At 45.1% G+C, this 27,455-nt stretch overlaps 1 protein-coding gene across 4 annotated transcripts in view; it reads left to right on the top strand.

The window, feature by feature from the left end:
- Nucleotides 1-25,309, top strand: part of LOC146830873 (uncharacterized) — a 477,582-nt gene extending 452,273 nt beyond the window's left edge. For 2 of the 4 annotated variants that reach the window (XR_014961491.1, XM_085605067.1), the window contains one exon: nucleotides 22,836-25,309. Coding sequence is in view for 1 of the 4 variants with exons in the window: in XM_085605067.1 (XP_085461193.1) it covers nucleotides 22,836-23,072 (237 nt within the window). In the remaining 3 variants the exon portion in view is untranslated. Of the gene's footprint in view, nucleotides 1-15,175; nucleotides 15,214-22,835 lie in introns of those variants that run through there. The other 2 variants (XR_014961492.1, XR_014961493.1) reach the window with 2 other exon arrangements.
- The last annotated feature ends 2,146 nt before the right edge of the window (nucleotides 25,310-27,455 follow it).

A 27,455-nucleotide genomic window follows, 5' to 3' on the forward strand; every position in this document is an offset into this window, starting at 1 on the left:
GGCTTCTCACATATATCGACCACATGCTCTAGGCATTGGATGGTCCTGGGTATAGAGACTGCTTTAGAACATAGTAAACAGGAATTCATTGAGATTAAAAACTTGGAAAAAGAGCTTTTTGGATGTGACAGTATTGAGGAATCCAAGTTAGCTCTTGATAAATTAAATAAAACTATACAGTAGTTCAATACCTTCGAACTAAAGAAAAAATCTGATAAGGTTAAAAAAGATATTAATGCATATAGTAGAGAAAAAGCATTTCCGTATCTAGTAGAAGATTTCTATGTTCAACCACAGCAGTTCAAGAGGAATGTAACCTGGGGACGATTTAAAAATAATACAAAATGCGAAGTGGGTCGCACACCGCTCGTCATACTAGCAAATAGCCCCATAGGATTCTGGAGAATGTAGTGACAGCGGCGGGTACACCTATGCCACGAGTAAAAAGTTTAAAATGCCATCCCTGGACACGTGTTTCGAGGTAATTGCCTCTCGTCAGCAGGGAGCAGGTACGTATGTGGGGTGCTGTAGACTGCCAAAAATTATCAGGTATAGTACCTCTCACGGCGCGCGGGTGCGGGATCCGGGCTCGTCAACCCATAGCTCAGGGAGCTTTAAATACAAAATGCGAAGTGGGTCGCACACCGCTCGTCATACTAGCAAATAGCCCCATAGGATTCTGGAGAATGTAGTGACAGCGGCGGGTACACCTATGCCACGAGTAAAAAGTTTAAAATGCCATCCCTGGACACGTGTTTCGAGGTAATTGCCTCTCGTCAGCAGGGAGCAGGTACGTATGCGGGGTGCTGTAGACTGCCAAAAATTATCAGGTATAGTACCTCTCACGGCGCGCGGGTGCGGGATCCGGGCTCGTCAACCCATAGCTCAGGGAGCTTTAAATACAAAATGCGAAGTGGGTCGCACACCGCTCGTCATACTAGCAAATAGCCCCATAGGATTCTGGAGAATGTAGTGACAGCGGCGGGTACACCTATGCCACGAGTAAAAAGTTTAAAATGCCATCCCTGGACACGTGTTTCGAGGTAATTGCCTCTCGTCAGCAGGGAGCAGGTACGTATGCGGGGTGCTGTAGACTGCCAAAAATTATCAGGTATAGTACCTCTCACGGCGTGCGGGTGCGGGATCCGGGCTCGTCAACCCATAGCTCAGGGAGCTTTAAATACAAAATGCGAAGTGGGTCGCACACCGCTCGTCATACTAGCAAATAGCCCCATAGGATTCTGGAGAATGTAGTGACAGCGGCGGGTACACCTATGCCACGAGTAAAAAGTTTAAAATGCCATCCCTGGACACGTGTTTCGAGGTAATTGCCTCTCGTCAGCAGGGAGCAGGTACGTATGCGGGGTGCTGTAGACTGCCAAAAATTATCAGGTATAGTACCTCTCACGGCGCGCGGGTGCGGGATCCGGGCTCGTCAACCCATAGCTCAGGGAGCTTTAAATACAAAATGCGAAGTGGGTCGCACACCGCTCGTCATACTAGCAAATAGCCCCATAGGATTCTGGAGAATGTAGTGACAGCGGCGGGTACACCTATGCCACGAGTAAAAAGTTTAAAATGCCATCCCTGGACACGTGTTTCGAGGTAATTGCCTCTCGTCAGCAGGGAGCAGGTACGTATGCGGGGTGCTGTAGACTGCCAAAAATTATCAGGTATAGTACCTCTCACGGCACGCGGGTGCGGGATCCTGGCTCGTGAACCCATAGCTCAGGGAGCTTTAAATACAAAATGCGAAGTGGGTCGCACACCGCTCGTCATACTAGCAAATAGCCCCATAGGATTCTGGAGAATGTAGTGACAGCGGCGGGTACACCTATGCCACGAGTAAAAAGTTTAAAATGCCATCCCTGGACACATGTTTCGAGGTAATTGCCTCTCGTCAGCAGGGAGCAGGTACGTATGCGGGGTGCTGTAGACTGCCAAAAATTATCAGGTATAGTACCTCTCACGGCGCGCGGGTGCGGGATCCGGGCTCGTCAACCCATAGCTCAGGGAGCTTTAAATACAAAATGCGAAGTGGGTCGCACACCGCTCGTCATACTAGCAAATAGCCCCATAGGATTCTGGAGTAAAAAGTTTAAAATGCCATCCCTGGACACGTGTTTCGAGGTAATTGCCTCTCGTCAGCAGGGAGCAGGTACTATGCCAATTTTTGGCAGTCTACAGCACCCCGCATACGTACCTGCTCCCTGCTTACGAGAGGCAATTACCTCGAAACACGTGTCCAGGGATGGCATTTTAAACTTTTTACTCGTGGCATAGGTGTACCCGCCGCTGTCACTACATTCTCCAGAATCCTATGGGGCTATTTGCTAGTATGACGAGCGGTGTGCGACCCACTTCGCATTTTGTATTTAAAGCTCCCTGAGCTATGGGTTGACGAGCCCGGATCCCGCACCCGCGCGCCGTGAGAGGTACTATACCTGATCATTTCTGGCAGTCTACAGGACCCCGCATACGTACCTGCTCCCTGCTGACGAGAGGCAATTACCTCGAAACACGTGTCCAGGGATGGCATTTTAAACTTTTTACTCGTGGCATAGGTGTACCCGCCGCTGTCACTACATTCTCCAGAATCCTATGGGGCTATTTGCTAGTATGACGAGCGGTGTGCGACCCACTTCGCATTTTGGATTTAAAAATAATACCCTGGTGGGCTTTTCAGATTCATCTGCTGGATCTGAATCCTCGGATGATGCGGGGGAAGGTACAAGTGCACAACTAAGAAAACAGCAACAGCCCCTTGTGGGACAGGCACAGCCTTTTTTAGGACAGGCACGGAGGGGCAGGGGCTCCAATCGGAATCAGAGAAGGAATTGGCACCAGTTTGCCGGAGAAAGACAAACGCGCCGCCAATACTACACATGGGGCCCAGAAAGCTAGTCACCTATGAGAAAGTAACAGGACAGGAGGACAATATGACTATGGACCATATAACTGCTAGTACTATAGTTAGAAGTTCTGGGGAGATGACACAACACACATTGATTAATGACAATAGAAGATCAAATTACAATGATACCATAGTCCCAATCGGGCCATCAAATTATAATGAGGAGGGTATTATACCAGTCTTTAATCTATCCACACATTTGATGAATATCCATGAACAATCACTTCTAAGTAAAGGTTTATCGTTTGTACTAACAGAAGCTACAGACTTTTTTAAGTTACAAACAGAACTGCACAAATTTTTCAGGACTTTACGATTGAGGGTTTTCTTTAGCAATCATGAAGAAATTCCAACGACCTCGAGATCACTTATGCGTCCCAAATCCACTTTTATACCCACTAACAGCATGATGCCACCTGAAATCTTGACATTTGAGAAAGGGGTGTTAGAGGATGTTTTGAAAATGAAAGAACAAAAAAAGTTTACTCCCTTTAACATCACGAAATTGGAACGTGAGGCTTTGCGTTCATTGAGGAACAATGAGGAGATTATTTTGAAACCAGCAGATAAGGGTGGTGGTATCGTAATTCAAGAGAGAAGGAAATATGAGGCAGAAATAATGAGACAAATAAACAACACAGACCACTACAAGTTATTGCTATGTGACCCCATTAAAAATGTCCAAAAGTCAATACAGCTAGTCACAAAGAAAGGATTAGATGATGGCTTTTTAACTAAATTGGAATTTGAATTTTTGAACAAAAGCTGTCCAAGGACTCCTGTCCTATACACTTTACCGAAAATACATAAAGACAGTGATAATCCCCCAGGGAGACCTATCCTTTCAGGATGTGGGTCAGTTATGGAACCATTGGGGCATTATATCAATAGTTTCATTAAAGAATATGTTCCTATCTTACCTACCTATGTGAGGGACAGTACCTACATGATCAACCTGGTGGAGGGCATGAATATGACCCCATAAAAGAGATCTTGGTAACCATGGACATAAATTCCTTATATACTAATATCCCCCAACAGCAGAGTATAGAGGTAATCCAAAATATTTTGAATAGTCGACCAGCACCAGTTGAGGTTCCTACTAAATTCATCACTGATCTACTGAGAATCGCATTGACTGAAAACTATTTTAGATTCAATTCAGACTATTATCAACAGTGTTCAGGAACATCTATGGGGGCTATTTTTGCTCCAAATTTGGCAAATCTCTATGTAGGAGACCTGGAGGATAAACATATCAATAATATTAACAACCCCTTCCACACAAATACACGATGTTGGAAGCGATACATCGATGATATTTTCTTTATCTGGGTCGGAATTGAGGAAGATCTAGATTCATTCATTACTTATCTACATACATGCCAAACAGCGTTAACCTTCACATACCATAAAAACAAAGAGATGGTACCATTCTTGGATTTGAAAATAAGATGTGGTGGGAATCATTTGAATGTGACACTGTATCGGAAGCCCACAGATAGAAACACCTTACTTCAATACACTAGCTTTCACCCAAGGTCCCTCAAAGATGGCCTTCCTTATGGTCAATTTTTGAGACTAAGGCGTAACTGTACGGAAAAGGAAGATTTCTTCATGGAAGCTAACATCTTGAGTTCCAGGTTACGTGAGCGAGGCTATCCTAAGAGATTGGTGAAAACCTCGATGAAGAGGGCCTGGTTTAGCCCTCGTGAAGTGTTACTAGACAAAACTACGAGAGAAAGTATGAAAAGAAGTGTATGTGTCACCACTTTCTGTCCATTAAGCACCCAAATACAGAAGACCATTAAAAGACATTGGTCCACTTTAAACACTCTTGAATGTTGTAGTGAACTACCTATGTTTTCTTTAAAAAAAGGAAAAAACATAAGAGATCACCTAGTTCATTCAGACACAATTATACATCAAAACACAAGAACTATACAAGATCTATGGTCATTACCGGCCGTTACAGGTCATTACAAATGTGGAAACTGCATAGCTTGCAGTTTCACTAAAGAAACTAAATTTTTTCGCGCATGGGGATGTGAATACAAAATTGCATGACATGACTAATTGTGCTACAATGAATGTTATCTATTGCATTTGGTGCCCCTGTAAATTGATCTATATTGGCCAGACCACTCAACCAGTGAGGGCACGGATCGGCCAACACAGGAGTCGTATTCGCTGTCAGGTAACAAATGCACCTTTAGTGGATCATTATGTAGAGAAAGGTCATACCGCAGATGATGTACAATGGCAAGTGGTGGAAAAAGCAAAAATACCTCCAAGAGGGGGTGACATGTCACTTATTCTTCAAACACTGGAATGTAAATGGATTGACAAATGTGGATCCATCCGCACAGGACTGAACAGTCTTGAAGAGTGGCGCAGGTTCATAAGCTTACACTGACCAGAATTAAGAGTTTCTAATTCATTGTTTTGGACAAATTGACAGGGCTCTGTCATGATGTATTTAAGCCTAGATACAGCATGGAAACATTATATAGGACGTTTACGCTAGCCCATGCATTACCATCTGCATAACCTGTTCAAAAAGGTAGACAAAAAGATTTTTAATTCACTGTATTTTTTGGGCACTGTGGAATTTATGTAGAATTGAATGTGAATGCCCCTTTTTTTGATTGAGATGATGTATTCTTCCCTTTTTTTTGATTGAGATTATTGTTTCTAGTATTTGGGACGTTATTCTGATACATGACTCTGTACATGACCAATTCATTTATGTGATAGGATTCACACTAATTTGTCAGGATGTACAACTGTCTATAATTAATGTGCATTGAATAACGTTAAGAAAGAAAAAGAATAAGAGAAATAAATCTCCCTCTAATTAATATATAATTATCCTAAACCTGGCCATGACCAACAGATGGGCATATTTATAAGTAATTCCCGCAGAATCACCACATCGATGCAGTAAGCTTATAAATGTAATTATGTTAGCCGGTTATGTTATGTTAGCCGGATTTGTATAGCGCACAGCTGCCCCAGCAAAGGGGCGTCCCGGCGCTTCTTGAGCAAGAGATCGGCACACAAGCAACCCAATGAACAGACCATGACAGTGCTAGGCAACCAAAGAAAACAGGAAGGTCTTAATGGCCTTCCTGAAAGTCAGGAGTTCATCAATGGCCCGGATGTGGGCAGGAAGTGAGTTCCAGAGCTTGGCGGCAAGCACACTAAAAGAGCGGCCCCCGGCCCTAACCCTTTTAAAGCGTGGTACGGTAGCCAGATGAAGCCCTGAAGATCTTAAGGATCGCGATGGTGCATACGGCGAGATGAGATGTTCCAAAATCTGAGGGGAAGAGTGTTTCAGAATTTTAAACGAAAGGCAGAGAGACTTGAACTTAATCCTCTGAGATACAGGGAGCCAGTGAAGTCCACAGATGGATTTTTTGGCCGAGCAACGTCTCGGCAGGCCAACCAGAGCCCTGGCGGCAGCGTTTTGAACTCGCTGGAGTCTACAAAGCTCAGCCTGATTAGCTCCAAGTAGAAGAGAACTCGCATAGTCCAACCGAGACAGGATAGTAGCTTGTACAATGAGCTGTCTGTTTGGAGCATCGAAGAATTTGAAAATAGGTCTAAGCCTACGTAGAATCCCGAAGCACATGGCAGCGGTTTTCTTAGTGTGAGAAACAAAACTAAGTTTGGAATCTAGCCAGATGCCTAGATTCTTTACCTCGGTGGCAGGAAGAGGGGTAGGGCCAAGCTCGGATGGCCACCAGTGATCACCCCACAGATGGCTCTGATTGCCGACAATAAGCACCTCGGTTTTTTTTGCATTCAGTTGCAAGCAATTATCTGTCAACCAACAGGCCACTGCTCTGATTCCCTCACGAAACTTTGTGGCCTCTATGTCAGACGCCCCACTTATGGCAACCGCCAGCTGCGTGTCGTCAGCATAGGACACCATGGTCAGATTACAACGCTTGACGACAGCAGCCAACGGCTGGACATAGATATTAAATAGTGTGGGGCTGAGAGCAGACCCCTGTCGAACACCCTGTGTAATAGAATGCGGTTTAGACTGGAAGGGAGGAGTGACAACCCTAAAAGTGCGGCCAGATAAGAACGATCGGAACCAGTCAAGTGCCACGTGACCGACACCAACCTCAACCAGACGCTGTAGTAGAATTGCGTGGGAGACAGTGTCGAATGCGGCACTGAGATCTAAAAGCACTAGAGCTGCCGTTTGACCAGAGTCCACCAAAGTTCGCAGGTACTCAACCATAGAGAGAAGCGCAGTCTCAGTACTATGGCCAGGTCGAAAGCCATTCTGAGTAGGATCTAAAATATTAGCAGAATGGATATGGTTACATAGAATAGTATTAACATGGGCCTCAGTCAGTTTTGCCACCCAAGGAAGGAGAGAAATGGGGTGATAGTTCTCAAACTTTAGAGGATCCAGGGCAGGTTTTTTTAGAATAGGCATCACCTGCGCTTGTTTCCAACTGTCGGGAACGGAGCCAGACATCAAAGAAAGATTGACCAGATCGCATAACGGAGGAAAGCAAAATGTCGCAGATTCTCTAAATTGGGCAGGTCGTAAAGGATCCATAGGAGAACCTGATTTAACTTTCACCGCGATTTTATTAAATTCCTCCATCGAGAGCACAGGAAAGGAGCGCAAAGACCTAATAGTTTTCGGGCCGGAATCCAATTTCTCCAGAGATACCGAGGAAACAGGGAAAGAACGGTAAATGGCTTCCACCGTTTCCACGAAAAAGGCTGCCAAGCCCTCACAATGAGTGGCCGAACAAATGTCAGCGACTGGGGCTCTGCTGGCTATAATGGTGCAGGTAAGAGGGCGATCCCCTAACAATAAAAGCAGGGAAAATTAAATAGAACTAAACAGAAATACAAAACGCGGTAATTTTAAAATGTAAAATATGCAAAGCGCGCCTTCAGCAGAGCTACACACGCGAGTCCACTGACACGCTAATGACCAGGATATCTTGTCAGGGCTGACCCCCTTATGCGAATAACTCTGGCACTGTTCCAGATCACCTCTTCTATACACAGAGGAAGATTGTGCAATTCTTTTAACTGATGGATCAAAATAAAAATAACATCCGTCTTTATAAGTAAGCTATGCGATCCCCCCCATTTCAAGATGGCCGCCATAGCCGCCGTCTTCTATCTCTTGAGTTCAACGTGATCTCAATATAATGGGATTTGCTAGTTCCGGGTAACCGATTGGTATCCTGGTGTTTGTATCCGGTACGGAGATATCTCGACTGCGAGACGGGCGTCTTCATTAAAGTAAGTTTGCCTCCCCTTGAGGATTATCTAGACGAGTTCATGGATATACTATAGTAGAGAGAAGTGGCGGTTTCCTCTCATTGATTTGTTTAATTTAATTTTTTCAGTGAGTGGCATCCCGAGTTACTTATTACAGGAGTAACTGAATATACATAAATATCTTCTCCCATTCTTGAGAGGATAGGCGAACGATACTGAGTAAGTCCATTTTTAATATATGAGTGAGAAAATGTATCGATTTAAGCACATAGTGAATGCGCTAATTGCCACCATATTGATTGCAGAAATCACCGTGTTAAAGAGATTAACTATTCTCAGTGAACCAATACTGGAATATCGAGATTGATTACTCGGCAAACACTATCTGAGACAGTGAATTGGAGTAAGTTTAACTCCTTTATCACTTGGGTGAGCACTGTCACGAACCGAGTTAGCATATGTACCTAAATAATGTACCTTTGATTATAAGTTGGGAGCTATTCATCTCTTCCACTTACCGCCACATACTGGATCCTACATGGACAGAATTGTGCCTTTTATTGGTAAGCGACCATCCTTGCCCTTGAAGCCCAATTCCCTTTAAAGAATACTACTTCACTAAGGTTTACTAATATATAGTTTAATTTGTTCAGTCCCCAGAAACACAGTCCTGAAGAGACCCGGTACCTAGAGTGGGTCGAAACGTCGTTGACAACATATAAAAGAGACAGTTTTGACTAAATCATTCATAATTGCAACAAGTCTGTCCTTATATAATTTTCCAATAACCTTTTACTCCTTGTTGTTCACTTTTGTTACACACAAGCATTGTAATGGGTTATGGTTTTTCACCTGGGGGCACACATCATTGTAAATAGCAAACTGTGTATAATTGTATTTTTGGATAAAAAGTCTGTATAAAAACGAACCTTAGATTAAATAATACCTACCTCAGCTGAGGTTAGGTATAATTAAAAGGAAACGGGTTCTTGTGTGGGCTTATCATGAAACTTGATGTACAATTGAATTGGTATGGTTTTTTGTGAAGAAAAGTCATATTTCAGTAACTAGGTTGTGATTGATTCAGAGTGACATAATTAAGTCACAAATTATTAATTATTATTTACAAATGAGTTCCTTGTGAATGTTGTCTTGTACTTAGTACCTACCCGGTTCACAAGGACATAAGGGTTGCTCTTGTTATTTAGAATATGAAATCTATGCAAAGCACTTATGGCTGAACTAGAGATCTCCCGGGATTCAACACCGGACCGCCCGAGCATAGCTAATCCTCCTGACTGGAGGACATATCTCACTGCAATTGAGGCTAAATTGATTGATACTCCAACTGCGAATTACGATGGCACGACAGACCGCCACTCTGGTACAACCGGTCAGTGACCTTCATCCATTGAGCCCAGGTCTGGGAATAGGATTCCACTCTCATGTATAGTTTTTGCTACTCCACCTCCCGACCACATCGCCACTGCCCTTCCAGGCACTATTATAAAAGCAACAGATATTTATGGTCCCCCCACCCACACAAACCCTTAGCATAGGTTTTGACAGGGGTTTATGATACACTAATTGTGTTATATTACATGTAATGTTGAATAGTAGAGACTTCGCCCTCATTGTTCATTTCCATATGTTTCTTTTCTATTATATTGAATGTTGGTTATGTCATTTTAAGGATATCTCTGAGCACACAGGATGCCAGGAGTAACTCTTGGGAGCACCAACAAGTGTATGAATAGATGCTACAAGCTGCACTATAACTGTACTAAACACCTGTACTTATGTAACTTGAAATACTAAGCTGAGTTGCTGTGCTATATTGCTATATCTCACAGAATTGCACCTCATACCTGATTTATACTGCAAACAACCTAATAAGGAAATATTTTTTTAAAAATTGACAACCAGTCCAAATTGTCATTTATACGTTGACATGATTATCTCGCAGCATGACATATCTACTAATGGCAGTCACACTATAGGCGTAAAGTCATTTGATCATGCAAGATCCACTTACAATCCCAAATTCCACTTTTGCGATTTACAAAAAACACTGTTTTACACTCATGAAAAGATTTACTCCCACATTATGTAATCCTAGTACTGTGTAACATTAAGTGGTTGCAAATCTAATATGAGGTGGGCATTGTGGGGTAGGGTATGCTCTGTAAGTTTTGGAATGTTTGCAAACAAATTTGTTTGTCAAGTTTCACAAACTGTTGATCAACTCATTCGAACCCTTGAGGTGGTTGGATATCTACTCTTGTCAAAGACAAGAGTAAATAATTGTCTAAGGTCAGAATAGGAAGGGACCCCCACCCCCGAAAAAAAACATTTTGTGAGTGGAGTTGCTGCTTCACAGGAAACAATATTTTCTACATGGAGAAAAGGGAAAAATAAAGGTAGGACTGGTGAAGCAGGTTTGCTGGTATAAGTGTACACTATGTGTAGATATACATGAAGAAAGCCTCAGCTTCAATATGCGTGACACTTCCCAAAAGATTTTCAGGAGTACTTCTGGAAGGCTGCACTGTTGCAGTATCCCAACATAATCATGGAAACCGCGGAACAGTCCATGAACTTGTAAATCTACATGTAAAAGGGTACATGAATAGAATTACAAATGTACTTCTGTATCCTTCCTTATAAGATTTTATGAAGTTATCTAATCTTACCCCCTTGTAGTGCTATCTAGTTGCTAATAAATTAGCTACAACAATATAACAATGCATTATTACATGTCAAACTAAATCCTATAATGAACTAGCCTGATCAGTGTTCTTTTCTCAGGATAATATGTCATCTTCCATTCCCCTTCTTTGGATTTGTCTTTATTGGAGTTTACAATTGACAAACCATATATGCCTTAATGCTAGGCCCAATAATATTTGTTATTCGTCATTTAACATAATCAAATACCATATAACCAAAGAACAATGCATATCGAAATGTGGCCATAGGAATTGATTCAAACTAGCCAAATAGATGAGAATGGGCCTCTTTGAGAACTATGGCCGCAGGCGTAGAGTGTATCCCTAATGCAGAGAAATTGTGTCTTGTGGTGATGTGGGAAAGAGAAAGAGAAGAGAGGTGTCCTACTAGGAGGGGTTATTCATAGTCAGATATCTTAAGTCCATGGTGCCAGTATTTCCTTTACAGAGTGACTAGAGTTTGTTCACACTATCAATTAGGGTAGTTCACGGTGGTCTTTCATTGTCCTTTGTCGTCATATTCAGGAGAAACCTGTCCCAGTTTGTTATCTGAACTCCAGCTCCGGTTTGCTTTTGCTCATTAGTAATTGCTCGACCCTTCTCCACCTTCGACCATTTCTGGAGTTCTTAATTCCAGTGTTCCCATGTAGGTGGGTTCTTTGCTTTCTATTTCTGCTATAGTAAGCTTTTTGCTAAAATGAACACGACAGACTGATTTAGATGGCGGCGGTTGAGTTTTCCGTCACAACGGTGATGGATTTCCTGTCTGCGGAAATATAAATCCTATTGTATCAATCAGGGGTTTATAAAGCGCACTATTCACCCGTGAGGGTCTCAAGACGCTGGGGGGGGGGGAGGGGGACAGCTCCGGATCAGTCGAAAAGCCAGGTCTTGAGGTCCCTCCTGAAAGTGTGCAGGGTTGGGGAGCGTCTGATGTTCACGGGGAGCTCGTTCCAGGTCTTGGCTGCGATGTGGGGAAAGCTCTCCCGCCAGTTTTGTTCTTGCGGATCCGGGGGACCTGTGCCAGGGCGAGGTCGGCGGAGCAGAGGTTCCTCTTGGGTACGTGGAATGATAGTCTCTCGTTGAGGTATTTGGGTCCGATGTTGTAGAGGGATTTGTAGGCGTGGGTTAGGAGCTTGAAGGTGACCCTCTTCTTGACCGGGAGCCAGTGAAGATCTCGTAGGTGTTGAGTCATGTGTTTGTGGTGTGGGGTCTCGAGGATGAGTCTGGCAGCGGCGTTCTGGATGGTCTGGAGTCTGTGAAGGAGGGATCTGTTGATTCCAGCATATAGGGAGTTGCCGTAGTCTAGTCTGCTGGTTATGAGCGTGTAGGTGACGGTCTTTCTGCAGTCGGGAGGATCCCTTTGGAGGTCTTACAGAGGATGCGTAGGCAGTTGAAGCTACAGGAAGTGACGGCGTTGACCTGGCAGTTCATGGAGAGGGAAGAGTCGAGGATGATGCCGAGGTTGCATGCGTGGTCTGTAGGAGTGGGTGGGCTTCCGAGGGCAGAGGGCCACCAGGCGTTGTCCCAGGCTGAGTTGCAGGGTCCGAGGATGAGGACCTCGGTCTTCTACGAGTTAAGCTTGAGGCAGCTGTCCTTCATCCAGGTTGCCATGTTCTTCATTCCCTCCTGGAAGCAGAGTCTGGTGTCGTCGGGATTCTTTGTGAGTGAGAGGATGAGCTGGGTGTAGTCTGCGTAGGAAACAATGCTGAGCCCATGCTGTCTGACGATGGCGGCGAGGGGGGCCATGTAGATGTTGAAGAGCGTGGGGCTGAGTGATGAGCCCTGGGGCACTCCGCAGTTGATGTCTGTGGGTTTGGAGAGGAAAGGAGGGAGTCTATTCCTCTGGGTTCTGCCGGAGAGAAAGGATCGGATCCAGTCGAGGGCGGTTCCTTGTATCCCAGCATCGTGAAGTCTGGCTGAGAGGGTGCGGTGAGAGACAGTGTCAAAGGCTACGGAGAGGTCCAGAAGGATGAGGGCCGCGGTGTGTCCCTGGTGGAGTAGCATGCGGATGTCGTCTGTGGCGGCGAGGAGAGTGGTCTCAGTGCTGTGGTTACTGCGGAATCCGGACTGGGAGGGGTCTAGGATGGAGTTCTCTTCGATGAAGGTGGTCAGTTGGGCTTTCACAAGTCTTTCAGTGACTTTGGCTGCGAACGGGAGGAGAGAGATAGGCCGGTAGTTCTTCAGGTCCGTTGGGTTGGCCGTTGGCTTCTTGAGGAGGGGTTTAACCTCTGCCCGCTTCCAGTCGTCAGGGAAGATCCCAGATGTAAAGGAGGTGTTGATGGTCCGTCCTAGTTCGGGTGCGATGGTGGCTGCGGCCCTGGGGAATATGTGAGGTGGGCAGGGGTCCGTGGGGGCTCCTGGGTGGGTTTTATGCATGGTTGCGGTGATGTGTTCGACGGTCGCGGGCTTCCAGGTCGATCTTGTTGGCTGATCGGCCGCGATGGGGGGGAGGGTGCTGTCCCTCGTTGGTTCACTTAAGTTGTTGTAGAGGTCCTTGATCTTACAGTAAAAGTATGTGCTGAGTTTGTTGCAGACTTGCTGGGAGGGTATGATGTCCGTGGCTTTGCTGGGTGGCTTTGTGAGCTGTTGTATGACGCTGAACAGTTCCTTGGTGTTGGTTGAGTTGGCCTGGATTTTGTCCTTTATGAAGGTTCGTTTGGTGTCTTTTGTGCACTGGTGGTATTCCTTCAGGGCGTTCCTGTGGTTGTTTTGTGCTTGCGTGGTTTTCTGGCTTCGCCAGGTTTTCTCTAGGCGTCTGCACAAGTGTCTGGCTTCCTGTAGTTCCGTGGTGAACCATGTGGCTTTTGGCGGGCGTTGCTTGGCGGGGTGTCAGAGGGGTGCGAGTGTGTCAGCGCAGCTGGCGATCCAGCGTGGAGTTCTGTGGCAGCGGAGTTGGCGTCGGTCGTGGCGCTCGGGGGGTCTTGGCATAGGGTGGTGTTGAGGAGTGCCTCAGTGATCTTGCTCCAGTTTCTTTGCGGGAGTCACGGGCGGGTTTGGGTGCGGCGGTGGTGTTGAAGGTGAAATGGATGCAGTGGTGGTCAGTCCAGGGTGGCTGGGATGTGTAGCTGAACCAGATGCTTGTTCCTCCCACGAAGATAGGGTCCAGGGTGTGTCCAGCTCTGTGCGTGGGTGTGTCGACCAGCTGCTTAAATAATTTATATTTCTGCGGGCTGGATATCCGTCACCATTGTGATAGAGTAACCCATCCACCAACATCTAAATCAGCCCTTAAATCTAAAAACCTATTTTCCAAATCATGTTGTTTCGGGCAAGGTTACATGCCTAATGAGAAGGTGCCTGGGGAATTATGTAAGCATATACCTGTTGTTGCTTGTAATTGTGCTCCAGGTAGCACCCATTTCTAGTAGAGTATCAAGACCACATGAGTGGGGTGGGAGCAGACTGTTGTTGCCGTATCTTCTATATGGCAAGTGTTATCCCATTAATAGAAGACCTCTGAGGCGGAAGCCGGAGGTGGTGAGACTCGTGTTTTTTTTAATTGTTTATCTGGTGTTACCTTATTTTTAACAACTTTGTGTTCTAGACAGAGATCTTCTCTGCTTTTTAAATTCTTGCAAGCACTTGATTTACAGCGGATTAAGCGCTGCCTCTTGCATTCATTCACGGCCGACATCGCTAGCGCGAGGCCACGCCCACCCGCTAGGCCACGCCCACATCACCAGCCTATGAATAGCGCTGATTACTAGCGCATCCACTGAAATCGAAGACCTCTGAGGCGGAAGCCGGAGGTGGTGAGACTCGTGTTTTTTTGAATTGTTTATCTGGTGTTACCTTATTTTTAACAACTTTGTGTTCTAGACAGAGATCTTCTCTGCTTTTTAAATTCTTGCAAGCACTTGATTTACAGCGGATTAAGCGCTGCCTCTTGCATTCATTCACGGCCGACATCGCTAGCGCGAGGCCACGCCCACCCGCTAGGCCACGCCCACATCACCAGCCTATGAATAGCGCTGATTACTAGCGCATCCACTGAAATCGAAGACCTCTGAGGCGGAAGCCGGAGGTGGTGAGACTCGTGTTTTTTTGAATTGTTTATCTGGTGTTACTTTATTTTTAACAACTTTGTGTTCTAGACAGAGATCTTCTCTGCTTTTTAAATTCTTGCAAGCACTTGATTTACAGCGGATTAAGTGCTGCCTCTTGCATTCATTCACGGCCGACATCGCTAGCGCGAGGCCACGCCCACCCGCTAGGCCACGCCCACATCACCAGCCTATGAATAGCGCTGATTACTAGCGCATCCACTGAAATCGAAGACCTCTGAGGCGGAAGCCGGAGGTGGTGAGACTCGTGTTTTTTTTAATTGTTTATCTGGTGTTACCTTATTTTTAACAACTTTGTGTTCTAGACAGAGATCTTCTCTGCTTTTTAAATTCTTGCAAGCACTTGATTTACAGCGGATTGAGCGCTGCCTCTTGCATTCATTCACGGCCGACATCGCTAGCGCGAAGCCACGCCCACCCGCTAGGCCACGCCCACATCCCCTCTCCCTAAATGTGCTTCACACGCAAGCGCAGCGGACGAGCGCAGCGGGAGCGCCGTTTGCGCGCCGAAGGCGCGCCTAAGGCAAGCCCGTCTGCGCCCGTCCGCGCCGGGACCGGGCCCAGGGCCATAACCCCTGCCCGACCGATGTCAGATACCGATAGGACGTATACTAGCCATGACTTATTGGCACTTCAGCCAGCGCCCAACATTCGCTGTACAAAAATAGAACCTTCAGAATTACACAGCCAGTCTGCTACCTACTGCCCCCATTGTAACCACACAATACCTTTACGATTACCTGTTGTAAATACGGTATCTGCCAGGAATAAAAAAACAGCTGTCAGAACAATCGCCCTTATCAATGCGCGTTCACTTGTTAAGCATAGGCAAGAGATCTCAGACCTCATTACTGACTTTAAATTGGACGTTCTGTTTGTTACTGAGACATGGACTGATGAATTTTCAGAGCCAGACTTAGCCATAGCAGTACCTGATGGTTACAAAGCATACCGGCAGGATAGATGTGGACAAAGAGGGGGTGGGCTAGCTATAATAGCCAGAGATCTATATTCTGTCAGAACGATCCCCATCCCATCTATATCCTGTGAAGCCATGCAGTTTGCCATCAAGTTATCACCTTTGTTTAATTTCAAAGGAATATTGATTTACCGTCCGCCTGGAACAAAAACAGCTTTTCTCAATAGTATTAACACAATGCTGGAATCAGTTGTCACTGAAAGTGCATTTACGGTACTAGGTGACCTGAATTTTCATTTGGACCAATTCCATCTAACTGACACGGTCACCCTAACCTCTGATTTGGAAACATTCGGGTTAAAACAAAGGGTCACTTCCCCCACTCATCTAGCTGGCCACATTTTGGATCCCATATTTTCCAATTTAGAAGGCCTACAGATAACTAATATATTACCTTTGCCATGGACCGACCATCATGTTATTTTGGCCATTATCACCATTAAAACTTCTTGTGATAACAAATCCACTCCTATCCCCCAAAAGCCTTTTAAAGATTGGAAAAACATCAATTGGGATGATCTAAGATCAAAACTAGATCATACCTGCCCAGTACTTTCTGCTGACCCCAACTCAGCATTACTTCAATTCTACTCCTGGCTGGGTCTGGCCACGAATCAATCAGCCTAAAGAATTATCTAAAAATAGATCCAAACCCACCGCTCCTTGGTACAATGAAGAATTAAGGGCACAAAAGCAAATTAACCGGAATAAGGAGAGACTATGGAGGAAAACTTACGATATAGCAAGCAAAGCAACCTATAAGGAATCACTGGCACTCTACAAAGCCATGATCACAAAGGCAAAAAAAGACTACTTTACTGACCAAATTCAAAAATCCAAAAATTCCAGTAGACGATTGTATCAAATTACAAAATCTCTGTCAGGCAATTCCCCTGATGTCACTCCCCCCCGTCACAGTCACTATGTGACTCTTTAGCCTCTTTTTTCTTTACCAAAGTTGACGATATCTATCAGGCATTCTCGGCAAACTCACTCACCAGGACAATCAATTCCTTCCTTTTACCTTCAGCCAACACGTTCCTCAGTTTTCAACCAGTTACAATGGACCAAATCAAAATCATAGTGTCCACCATTAAATCAGGATCGGCCCTGGACCCTTGTCCACTCTCAGTGCTTCTGCCAGTAATGGAATCCATCATTCCAACACTCACCCAAGTATGTAACTCAATTCTACTTGCTGGCACTTATCCAGACCCCTTAAAAAATACCCTACTAAAAGCCTTGTTAAAAAAACCTTCTCTGGATAAAAATGAGCTAAAAAACTACAGGCCTATTGCGAGTCTCCCGTTTGTGGCTAAGGTGATTGAAAAAGCCATGAATATTCAGATCTCTGAATTCATTGAGACACACCATCTCCTGGATGACACGCAATTTGGATTCCGGAAATACCATGGGACAGAGACAGCCTTGATTAAGGCTGCCGATGATATCAGGGTAATCCGGGATCAGGGGGGAACAGCCATCCTAGTAATGTTGGATTTATCAGCGGCCTTCGACACGGTTGACCACACAACTCTGGTCAATCGTGTCGAGGGATTTGGTATCTGCCACTCCGCTAAAAATCTAATTGCCTCCTTCCTAGCCAAAAGAACGCAGGCTGTCATCTTAGGCCCTTTTCAATCGGCACAACTCTCATCTCCCTGCGGAGTTCCTCAAGGCTCATCCCTTAGTCCGACACTTTTTAATATTTATGTGTCGGACCTTGCTAAAACCATCAAAGCACACGGGATGAGCCTATCCTCCTATGCCGACGATACCCAGTTGGTACTGGCTATCAAAGGTGACGGAGATCAAATGGCTGAAAAATTTAAGAAGGGACTCATTGATATAGGAGAATGGATGGCCACCAATTGTCTTAAATTAAACTCAGATAAAACTGAGGTGGTCATATTTGGACCTCTCCTCCCAGCCTGGCCATCAAGTTGGTGGCCAGATGCCTTCGGTACCCCTCCTACTCCAACCGCTAAAGTTAGGAACCTCGGTATCATCTTCGATGAAGGTTTACACTTCATGGATCACGCTAATAAAACAGTCTCCACAGCACAACTAAAATTAAAGATGATTAGAAAAATTCGACCTTTTCTCCCGGAGTCTGCCATCAAAACTCTGGTCACTTCCTTAGTATTTTCTGCTCTGGATTACTGCAACGGCCTCTTTCTTAACGCTCAATCCAGAGTAATAGCCAAACTACAAACTATCCAGAACGCAGCAGCACGCCTGCTTTCAGGAAAAACAAAATATGAATCAATATCAAGAAGCATAAAGGATTACCACTGGCTCACTGTTCGAAATAGAATTCATTTCAAGTCCCTTTGTATCGTTTTTAAGGCGCTCAATAATCAAGGACCTCACTTTTTGAAAGAGCAGCTGCAATTGTACAAACCGAGCAGAACGCTACGTTCAGCCACTCTCGGCCAATTGGTCATTCCTCGTACAAAGACGGTATCCATGGGGTGATCGACGCTTCTTGGTGGCAGCCCCAAAGCTCTGGAACACTCTACCCCTAAACATCAGACAGTGCCCTTCCCTCTTTCACTTTCGTAAGATCTTAAAAACCTGGTTGTTCGATCAATGATTCCCCATTCCCACGTTTCTCATCATAATTAACTGGTTTCTTAGCGCCAAGACGCCCTAGGGTATATGTTGCGCTTTATAAATATCAAATAAATAAAAATAAAAAATAAATTAAAGATTTTTCTGGATGGTGGGATCAATTCTGTAGATGCCTGGGTGATGATAAAGATTGAGCCTGGAACAAGAGGTTTTTCAGGTGGAGGGTTCTATTAAAGTACCCCCAGGGCACCCTAGAGATCATACTATCCTCCCCCTGGTAGTCCATTAAAGTTGTAAGGGCCTTCTTGGCAGAAAAGTTGGAATTACCATTTACCACAACAATAATTTTTGTCAGTTTTGGGCCTCTGCCCAATCCATTATGTTCTCCTTCCCATAATAATTCCCTTTGTTACATATCATAATCTACCAACGCTTTTGTCTAGCCACTGTTTACCTGTGTAAGTCAGTTCCTCTCATCCTTCATACTGCTCTCTGGCCTGTGGGAATCCCTTTTAGAACAATCAAAGATCATGTATATTCTGTTGGTAAATGTAGAAATGTGGCCCCCTTCACCCTCATGTTCTGAAACGTGAGCCAAGACCTAGCCCAAACCAATTTCCATTGTTGTCAGTTCCACCAGACATTGTAAATGAAATGCCGATGTCGGCAGAGCCTATTCGACAAGCTCGCGTAAGGCCTCTTGACGACCCATTAGAGCAGGTCAACTCCCTAATTCCTTTCTCCTCAGTCCATTGTAACACTATCGCATTTAGATAGCTCTTTCATAGTGGCCTCGATGGAATCTAGTGTGGTAATATTGGGTTATAACAAGGTCTTTATTGTGTCCTCAAAGGAGGTCAAAGAGTTATTCAAAGTATTCTGAAGCCCAAGCCATAGACCCAGCACTTCCTTTGCCTGTGCAGGCAGTGAACTCGCTTCCCTGCAGGGATCTATTATGACTTTCTGGTACGGGACCTCCTTCTATGAAGCCCAGTATCTTGTGGCACAGTTTTCCGTTTATGCCTCGTAGAGGACCTTTCAGTTTTTTGGGTGCAGGTGGAAGCTCACTAGTGTCTGGGGAAGGCAAGTATTCAATCAACAACAGGGCTTCCATCACACACAAATTAAAGACCACCTGCTTAGTGCCACATTATGTGTGGGTATATCATCTCCTGCTTCACCCTGCAGACGCTTGAGGCCAGAATCACTCTCTTTCCCCACAATCTCATGATGTTTTCTGATATTTAATCTCTCCTCAACATTATCTGTTTCATTATTAAGGGACCCATTGCATTAGATAAAAAGGAAGCAATGCTAGAGACTCCCGGGGTGACCTTTTGCAGGAGCTGGGTTGACGCTTTCCTCTTCGCCATGATAATGCTCGGTTGTAAGAGAGTGGGCCCAGTCCAGCCTCGCCCGGATGCAGACAGGTGCAGATGGACCCGCTCTTAGCCCAGTCTTTGCCCGGGCACATCCCGCGCACCGGGCTCCCGGTGCCCTCCTATGGGTATCAGCCTGCCTCCTTGGTCAGCAGCGTTATGGGGCTTGTAGTCCTCCTGGCCCCAGCAGAGTGAGCAGATGTATTCGATATGCTAGAGCGTCAAATGATTAGCATTTCAGATTGGGATATGAAGGTTGCTTATTTCCATATTTGATTGACCTCTCAGATCAGGGTTGGTTTCTTTAGTAGGACTCCAGGGCGTTGCTCCCCTATATTTGTTGCCCCTTTCAGCCCCGTATTTAAATATGTATAAACTGTTTTTTTCTGGCCACGCTTCCCTGTTTTATTTTTAAACATGGACTGGTTTGTTAGTTCCTGCAGCTGCATAATGAATATAGGCGGGCGTGCTGGGACATGGTTCCATAATTTACAGCACTAAACTGTAGCAAACAGGCAGGCTCACCACCTGGGTGAGACACATTGTCACACGAAGAGACTCACTCTTCAAAGTGCGCATGTCGGGTTGGACTGCTACCTTTCTGTGGCCAGCCCAACATGTGCACTAGAGGCATCTAGCTACCTTCACAATTAGTGAGCCTCGGGTAATCACAACTGCAGCCTGTTGGTGCCCTCAGGAGAGTTGGATTCGCCTGCTCGAGCCAATCCTGGTGCTGCTCTCATGCTGTTTTGGTCACATAAACAGCACTGAAGACAAGGATAGGCTCCTGCAGCAGGTTAGGCAGGGCAGAGGTATGGGAGGCCAATCACTGTATGACTTTATTAGGAAGCCATGCATTGACTGGCCATTTCAGTCCCTTGCTCGCTCGTCCCTCTTTGAGCACAGGTAGCACCAGTAACAACATTGCACAGAATGAGGAAGTGAACAAAAATACGAGGCGACAAGAGAGTATTCCAGGCCACTTTCCACTTCTAGATGAAGGCCCGAAACTTCAAAAGGGAAGAAGGGCTGGAATTACTTTAGCTTGCATGTGGGTGAAGTACAAATCGAACCGACGATCTGATAACTCTTTGACCAACAGAATTCTTGCATTAATCGGCCCCTTCACTTCTGGAACAATGGTAACACGGAGCGGTAAGGCATCTTTAAACTGGGAAATGGCCACTACAACGCGGCCGTTCCCACGCATAACAGTAACCACGCATGCATTACAACGCATGTGTGGTTACCACGATTGCCTTTACCACGCATACCTTTACTCTCGTAGCATACCTTTACTACGAGATACGTAGTAAAGGCATGTGTGCTAAAGGTAATATTTAAAAAAGGGGGGTTAGGGGGTATCCCCCCCACAAAAAAACCCTGATTCCATCGATGTGGAGGCAATCGGCGTCGTACCGTCGTTAGAGGAAACGGAAAGACACTTCCGCTTCCTCTTTACGATGTGCGACGCAGATCGGAAGAGCTTCCAGAGGAGACGACGTAGCGAGGTAAGGGGAATGTAGTTTAGATTGATTGATTGATTGATTTAAGGAATAATGAGGGGGACGTGTAGCGAAGGGATGAATTTAAGGGTTTGTGGGTGGGGGAATCGCACAGGGAAACATTTTGAAAGTTGAGGGGAGGGGAATTTATTAGAAGAAAAAGGGGCTCGCACAGGGGTATTATTAAAAAAAAAAAAAAGAAGAACATTTACCACGAAAATGCCTTTACCGATATGCATGGTAAATGCATTTTCGTGGTAAATGTTATTCGTGGTAACGGCATTCGCGTTGTAACGCATGCGTAGTAAAGGCATGCGTTGTAACGGAATGCGTTGTAATGACATACAACCCTTTAAACTAAGATAGCTTTGCAGCCCAGTTGGTCATGAAGCAGTGATTTTGCAAACAAGTCCAAACTTTTGTTTGACAGACACAACCAACTCTTGTTATTATAAGCGACGTGTCCCTTTCGTGCATCTCTCAGCAGAACTGGCATGTTTCATACACCTGTGGCTAAAAATGTACCGGCAGGATAGGACGTGCATTGGTCTCATGCTGGCTCGATGCGGGAATATGCGATATGAACACTGATAATGGCACGAGGCTGATGCAGGCCCCACGCAGAGGCGTTCAGGGACGTTACATTAGGGCGTTTTGCAAAGATCTGTTGCTCTGCCAGCCTGGGGCGGGCCGCAGCATCAGCACACGTCCAAGGTGAGATTCAGGGACGCACAGGCCACGCATCGGTGACATGGCAAACTCTCCAGATAAAACGTGCACAAAGTGGGCCTGAGCGGCAAAGACCATAAGAAACAACCAGGACAGAACAAGTTGATGGAGTTTTGAGAAAACGTGTTTCTTTAATTGTTCTCCACACACTAGAAGGATATTGCACTTTCTAAGAAGGATATTTTTTAAGGATGGCAATGCTATTTGCACCGTAGATCAGGTAATTCATTTCCAAGCATGCATTGAGATCATTGCAAATGGAAAACACGTCTGGAAGCATCTAGTCACAAAGTTTTGAAGTAACGCCCCATACCTTGTAGCAGTATTATGCATCAAAGTGTAAGCATGGTTTCTTCTTCCCAATAGTAGCTTTATAGAATCACTTTTCAAAATAGTGTCCTAGATGTTGGTGGGAGCTGCTCCCAGCACATCCTTCTCTCATCACTACACCCGCTTTTACTGTTGGCTCGTGTAATTGTTCTGTCATGCGTTCAGTGGGGGTAGAAGGCAGTGGCTCTATTTTTTAGGTCTGGTGTTTAAGTCCCCGTGTTTATGTCCTAACAGATGGCTTGCAGCCAGAATACAATAGTGGGTTGCCAAAGGCTGACACTTCGGCCCCTGGCTCAGACTCTGTTGTTGCAGCGGACCCATAACTACATTCAGTAATACTTCTTCTGTGTTTGTCTGTGAACAGATGGAGATGCGGCATCTGGACCAGATGTTGATCAAGCAGCTGATGCAGCTTCACGCGGGTATCCAGACTCTGAGGCAAGAATGCACCGGGCCAGCAGAGATGGACTCCGACTGCGAGACGGCCAGCCTCCCCTCCGGCTCCGGGGACTGCAGCCCGGACCCTGCGCTGCCGCACGCTTCCACTTTACCAAAAGAGCCTTCCAGGAGGATGTCCTACCGAAGAAGCTCTATGCCATAACTGCACCCACGATGCTGACACACCGCACTATCATCGTGCAGTTGGGGGTGTTTTCTATCTACCGCACTATAACGTAGCAGTATAATTCTATCTTTTGACGCGTATTTGGTCAATTACTAGATGACTGCACCTATAAAGCTATATCTTTCCTTTGCCTAATATTATAGTTTGGCTGTTTCTAAGGGCTGTACATGACTAGGGTTGCCATCGCCCAATTTATCGGCCTCTGGAGAATGAGACACTGCTTCAGTCATGATGAGATTTCAACTCATAAACGGCAGATCCTACATAGATGTCAGCAGGGAGCACGTAAACCAAAGGCTTATTGGCAAGAAAGCAACAGACAGGCGTTTTGCTGAAGCATCAAGAGTGCGCTGGAACACCCAGGGACACGCAACTCTCAGATGTAATATTATTTTACTATAAAACGTAATTGGCAATGAGGCGCTACATCTAGCTTTGATTGTATATTTATTGTTGATCGGAGCAGTTTGATGGTAAATTTTGTATGACAAGGTACAATACAAAGAAAACGAACTGTAGTACGATCCTGAAACATACTTTGAACGTGACCTTGGGTCCAAGTGCAAGAATTAAAAGCAAACTGCATGTAAAGGCTTTGGTTCATAGTAAACCACTGTAAGAGGCTCCTTGTGGAGTTACAGAGAGGTCAAGTGCCAATTACACCATGTAACAGGAAGTTAGCGGTTGCTCATGTGTCACTGTTAATCATGCATGAAGACAGAAAATGCTATCATAATAAAATGCGTTGCACTTCATAAGGAAAGGTATTTATTGTTTCATATAAAGCATCGATATGCTTTATTTGACACAATAAATGCCTCTCCTTGTAAAGCGCTTTATTAAGTTAGCTTGCCCCTTGTCGCCACCCGTCGCTTCCATTCACTTATATTTTGATTGTGTAATAAACCTGTTTTGGCGTCATCTGATGCCTGTCTGTAGAGCTGTGTTAAACCTATTATGGCTTCTGATTGCCAGAGAAATGCTTCTAGCTGCAGGCAGGAGAGGGCTGCTCACAACGTAGAGGGTGCCAAGCATAGGAGCCGAGGAGGTAATGTCAGATTAAACGACTATTGACGAAGCCTGCAGGGTTAACAGTTGTATGGCGCATGTCTACAAAGACGCGTGACATGAATGCACACAGATACAGACAGAGGGAACACAGCTGCAAACTTCCATGCACACTCAAACCAGCAGAGAGGCATAAAGACCCTCAGACATAAGGCCCTAAGCAAATAGGTGTGCAGTTTGAATTGCAGACAGAACATACCAGTACTCATACACACAGACCAGTAGACATTAGATGCAAACCTTCTGGCTGAGTTCACACTCCACACAAACCACATACATACATGCTACACATACACAAGCATGCCCTATACATATAAAGCCAACACATATACAGGCACCCATTAATACAAGCAAATCAGACAAAGGCAACACAAATGCAGGCAATTGTGCAAACAAGCGATCTGACATGCAGGCACACAGACTGACAGGCATACTGGTATCAACATACCAGTACTGCCCACAGACCAACAAGCATGAAAGCACACACAGAGAACACATACCCAGGCATCAATGTATACACAACATACACGGGTACATGGGTAAAACACGTAGACATACATATTGAGTGACAAATATTCAAGGAGACCCAGTGAATTTGGGAAAAAGGATAGGGGCAGATGTACAATTACACAAGTAGATAATGTTATGCCGTTTGATATAGCGCACAGCTGCCCCGGCAAGGGGACGTCTCAGCGCTGATAGCAGAAAACTGCAGAACTATAGAAAACACAAGCGGCCTACAATGGAGGGAAGAGGTGAGTTTTCATTGCCTTACGGAATGCCAGGTAATTTTTTAAGCTGCAAATGCCGATGGGGAGCGCGTTCCAAAGTTTGGCTGCCAATACACAGGAGGAACGACCACCAGCACGAGCCCTCCTCACCCGCGGGACAACTGCCAGATGCTGCCCCATTGACCGGAGTTGACAGGAGGGGGTATAGAGTGTGAGCAGATTGGTCAAAATGCCTGGAGAGGAGAGATTTAAAATGTTGAAAGACATGCAAAGGACCTTAAACTCTATACGTTTGGCCACAGGCAACCAATGTAACCGACGGACTGCACTAGTGGTAGGGCATGTCCTGGGCAAACCCAATAAAGTTCACGCCGCAGCATTTTGGACCCTTTGTAGTCTTGCAATTTCCGCCTTGTTGGATCCCAAATATAGCGAATTGGCATAATCCAATCTAGACAGGATGGAAGCCTGAACAATAACCTGTCTAATAGACGGGTCAAAAAACCCTAGCAACGGTTTGAGCCCCCTTAGGATGCCAAAGCAATTTCCTGCTACTTTCTTTGTTTGCGTCTGAAAGCTAAGGGCGAGTCAACCCACACACCCAGATTTTTACCACCTGTTTGGGGGCGGGTGCACAGCCCAAGGTGACAGGCCGCCAGTGCTCGCTACTGCTTTTTTTTCAAGGGTGATTGATTTAAAAACTTATAGAGTCGCCCTCTCTTTACCTAAAGTGGCGTCGTTATTGGTGGGAGCAGGAGAACTCGATTTGATCTTACGACAGAGCACAGCAAGCTCCTCTAGAGAGATTGGCGGAAAGACAGCCAAAGTATTCATGCAAGAGGGTCTAGACACAGGACCCGAACATGCTGCTCATAGAAGGTAAGATTTATATATAGTTTCCACCTTCTCCACAAAGAAGGAGGCAAGGGCCTCACATTGCGCATTGGATGATACTGAAGGTTTTGTAGCATCTGCCGAGGTTTTAAGGTCTTTCACTATTGAAAAAATACTTTTGGAGGGGTTGCTGCTATTCCTGATTTCGGCCGAATAATAAGCTGCCCACTCGGACTGAATCACCCTGTGATATTTCTTAATGGCCACCTGGTAAAATCCCTTTAGAATAGTCAAGAAAAAGGAAAAGATGACAATGGAATTGAGTTGTTAGCACATACAAGTTATTCAGGAAAGAGTCAAAATGTACACTTGTTGGTTAGGCGGTGGACACTATGTCACCAAAATTGTGTCACATGTGTGAACTGGCCACACATAAAATTCTAAGCAAAGTTTGCCCAGAGCACCATCACTATACATCAGTAGCAAGGTCCATGTTCTTCGTGGTTCCTTATCAGTTGTGTCCAGCAGTATGCATCATTAAGTATACAAAGAAAAGCACTTTTTAAGTCCTTTAATTGTTCAAAATTCAGCTTGAGCACACAGCCGACACGTGTTTCATCGAATGACGACTTTTTCGAGGCTTAACCATGCAGTAGTTGATAGAGTACGTGGTTTCATGAGCTGGTGTATCTCTCATCCAAAGATATTAAGTTCAGTTCAACGCGACACAGTTTTATTGAGCCTTCATTAAAGGAACAAAACTTCCTGTGCCATAGATCAGTGTACAAATGGAGACCAGGACCTTGATAAGTCACTAGCCCTTGTTTTCCAACAGTTTACGGAACGCAAATCGGCCGGCCTTCTCAACACAAGTTCGTCTTTGGAGATAAAACTGTGTTGCGTTGAACTGAACGTATTATTTTGGTGTTTTTTTTACATTTAATTAACATTAGAATATGATAACAGCCAGTGGAATTGTGTGATTATGTGGCTGCAGTGCTTAGCACATAATTATGGATTACCACACTTGCCTCATAATTTGCTGTTTAATATGCAGATTTCAATAGAGAAGGTGTTTCTAACTCAAGTGGATCAAAATAATACTGCCAGAGAATATGTCATATAATGCACAATATCTTTTTTTGCCTCATACATCAAATATGCTTCCCACATAATTTGGTCCTCCACTGCTGGATAATCCTAGTGGTTTTGACAATAATACAACTCTGCAGGGTGGTTCATTTAAGTAGCAAAAAATAACATGTTGCCTTAAAAACAATGGTGATGCCTTTCATTCTATTAACCCATTCACTGCCAGGCCTTTCTCCCCGTGCTAAGCTTTTTTTTTGCTATTTGGGGATGTACGCACTTAGGCTCCCATAACGTTTTGTCCACATAAGGTATCCATGCCAAATTTGCGTCCTCTTTTTCCATCATCCTGGGGATTTTAAAGGTACCAAAGGATTGCTAATTCTCCTGGATGGGACTGAGAAATGAGCCAAAATACAGCTCAATTGTAGGGTTTCTGGGGGGAAAATGCTGCTGAATAAAGCGTCTGTTTTTTTCTCCAGCAAATAGCATGAATGAAGGGTTTGTGTTTGAAGATGTCATAGGCCAGTTGCCTAGGTGATTTGAAATTCTCGTGTGGGAGAACGTTGGGGAAAGCAGTTACTGTGAAGTACTGAGGGGGACTGGACGTCTCTCTCTGTGTTGCTGAAGGAAATAA

The sequence above is a fragment of the Triturus cristatus genome, chromosome 5_1 (assembly GCF_964204655.1).
Source record: "Triturus cristatus chromosome 5_1, aTriCri1.1, whole genome shotgun sequence".
Classification (NCBI taxonomy): Eukaryota; Metazoa; Chordata; class Amphibia; order Caudata; family Salamandridae; genus Triturus; species Triturus cristatus.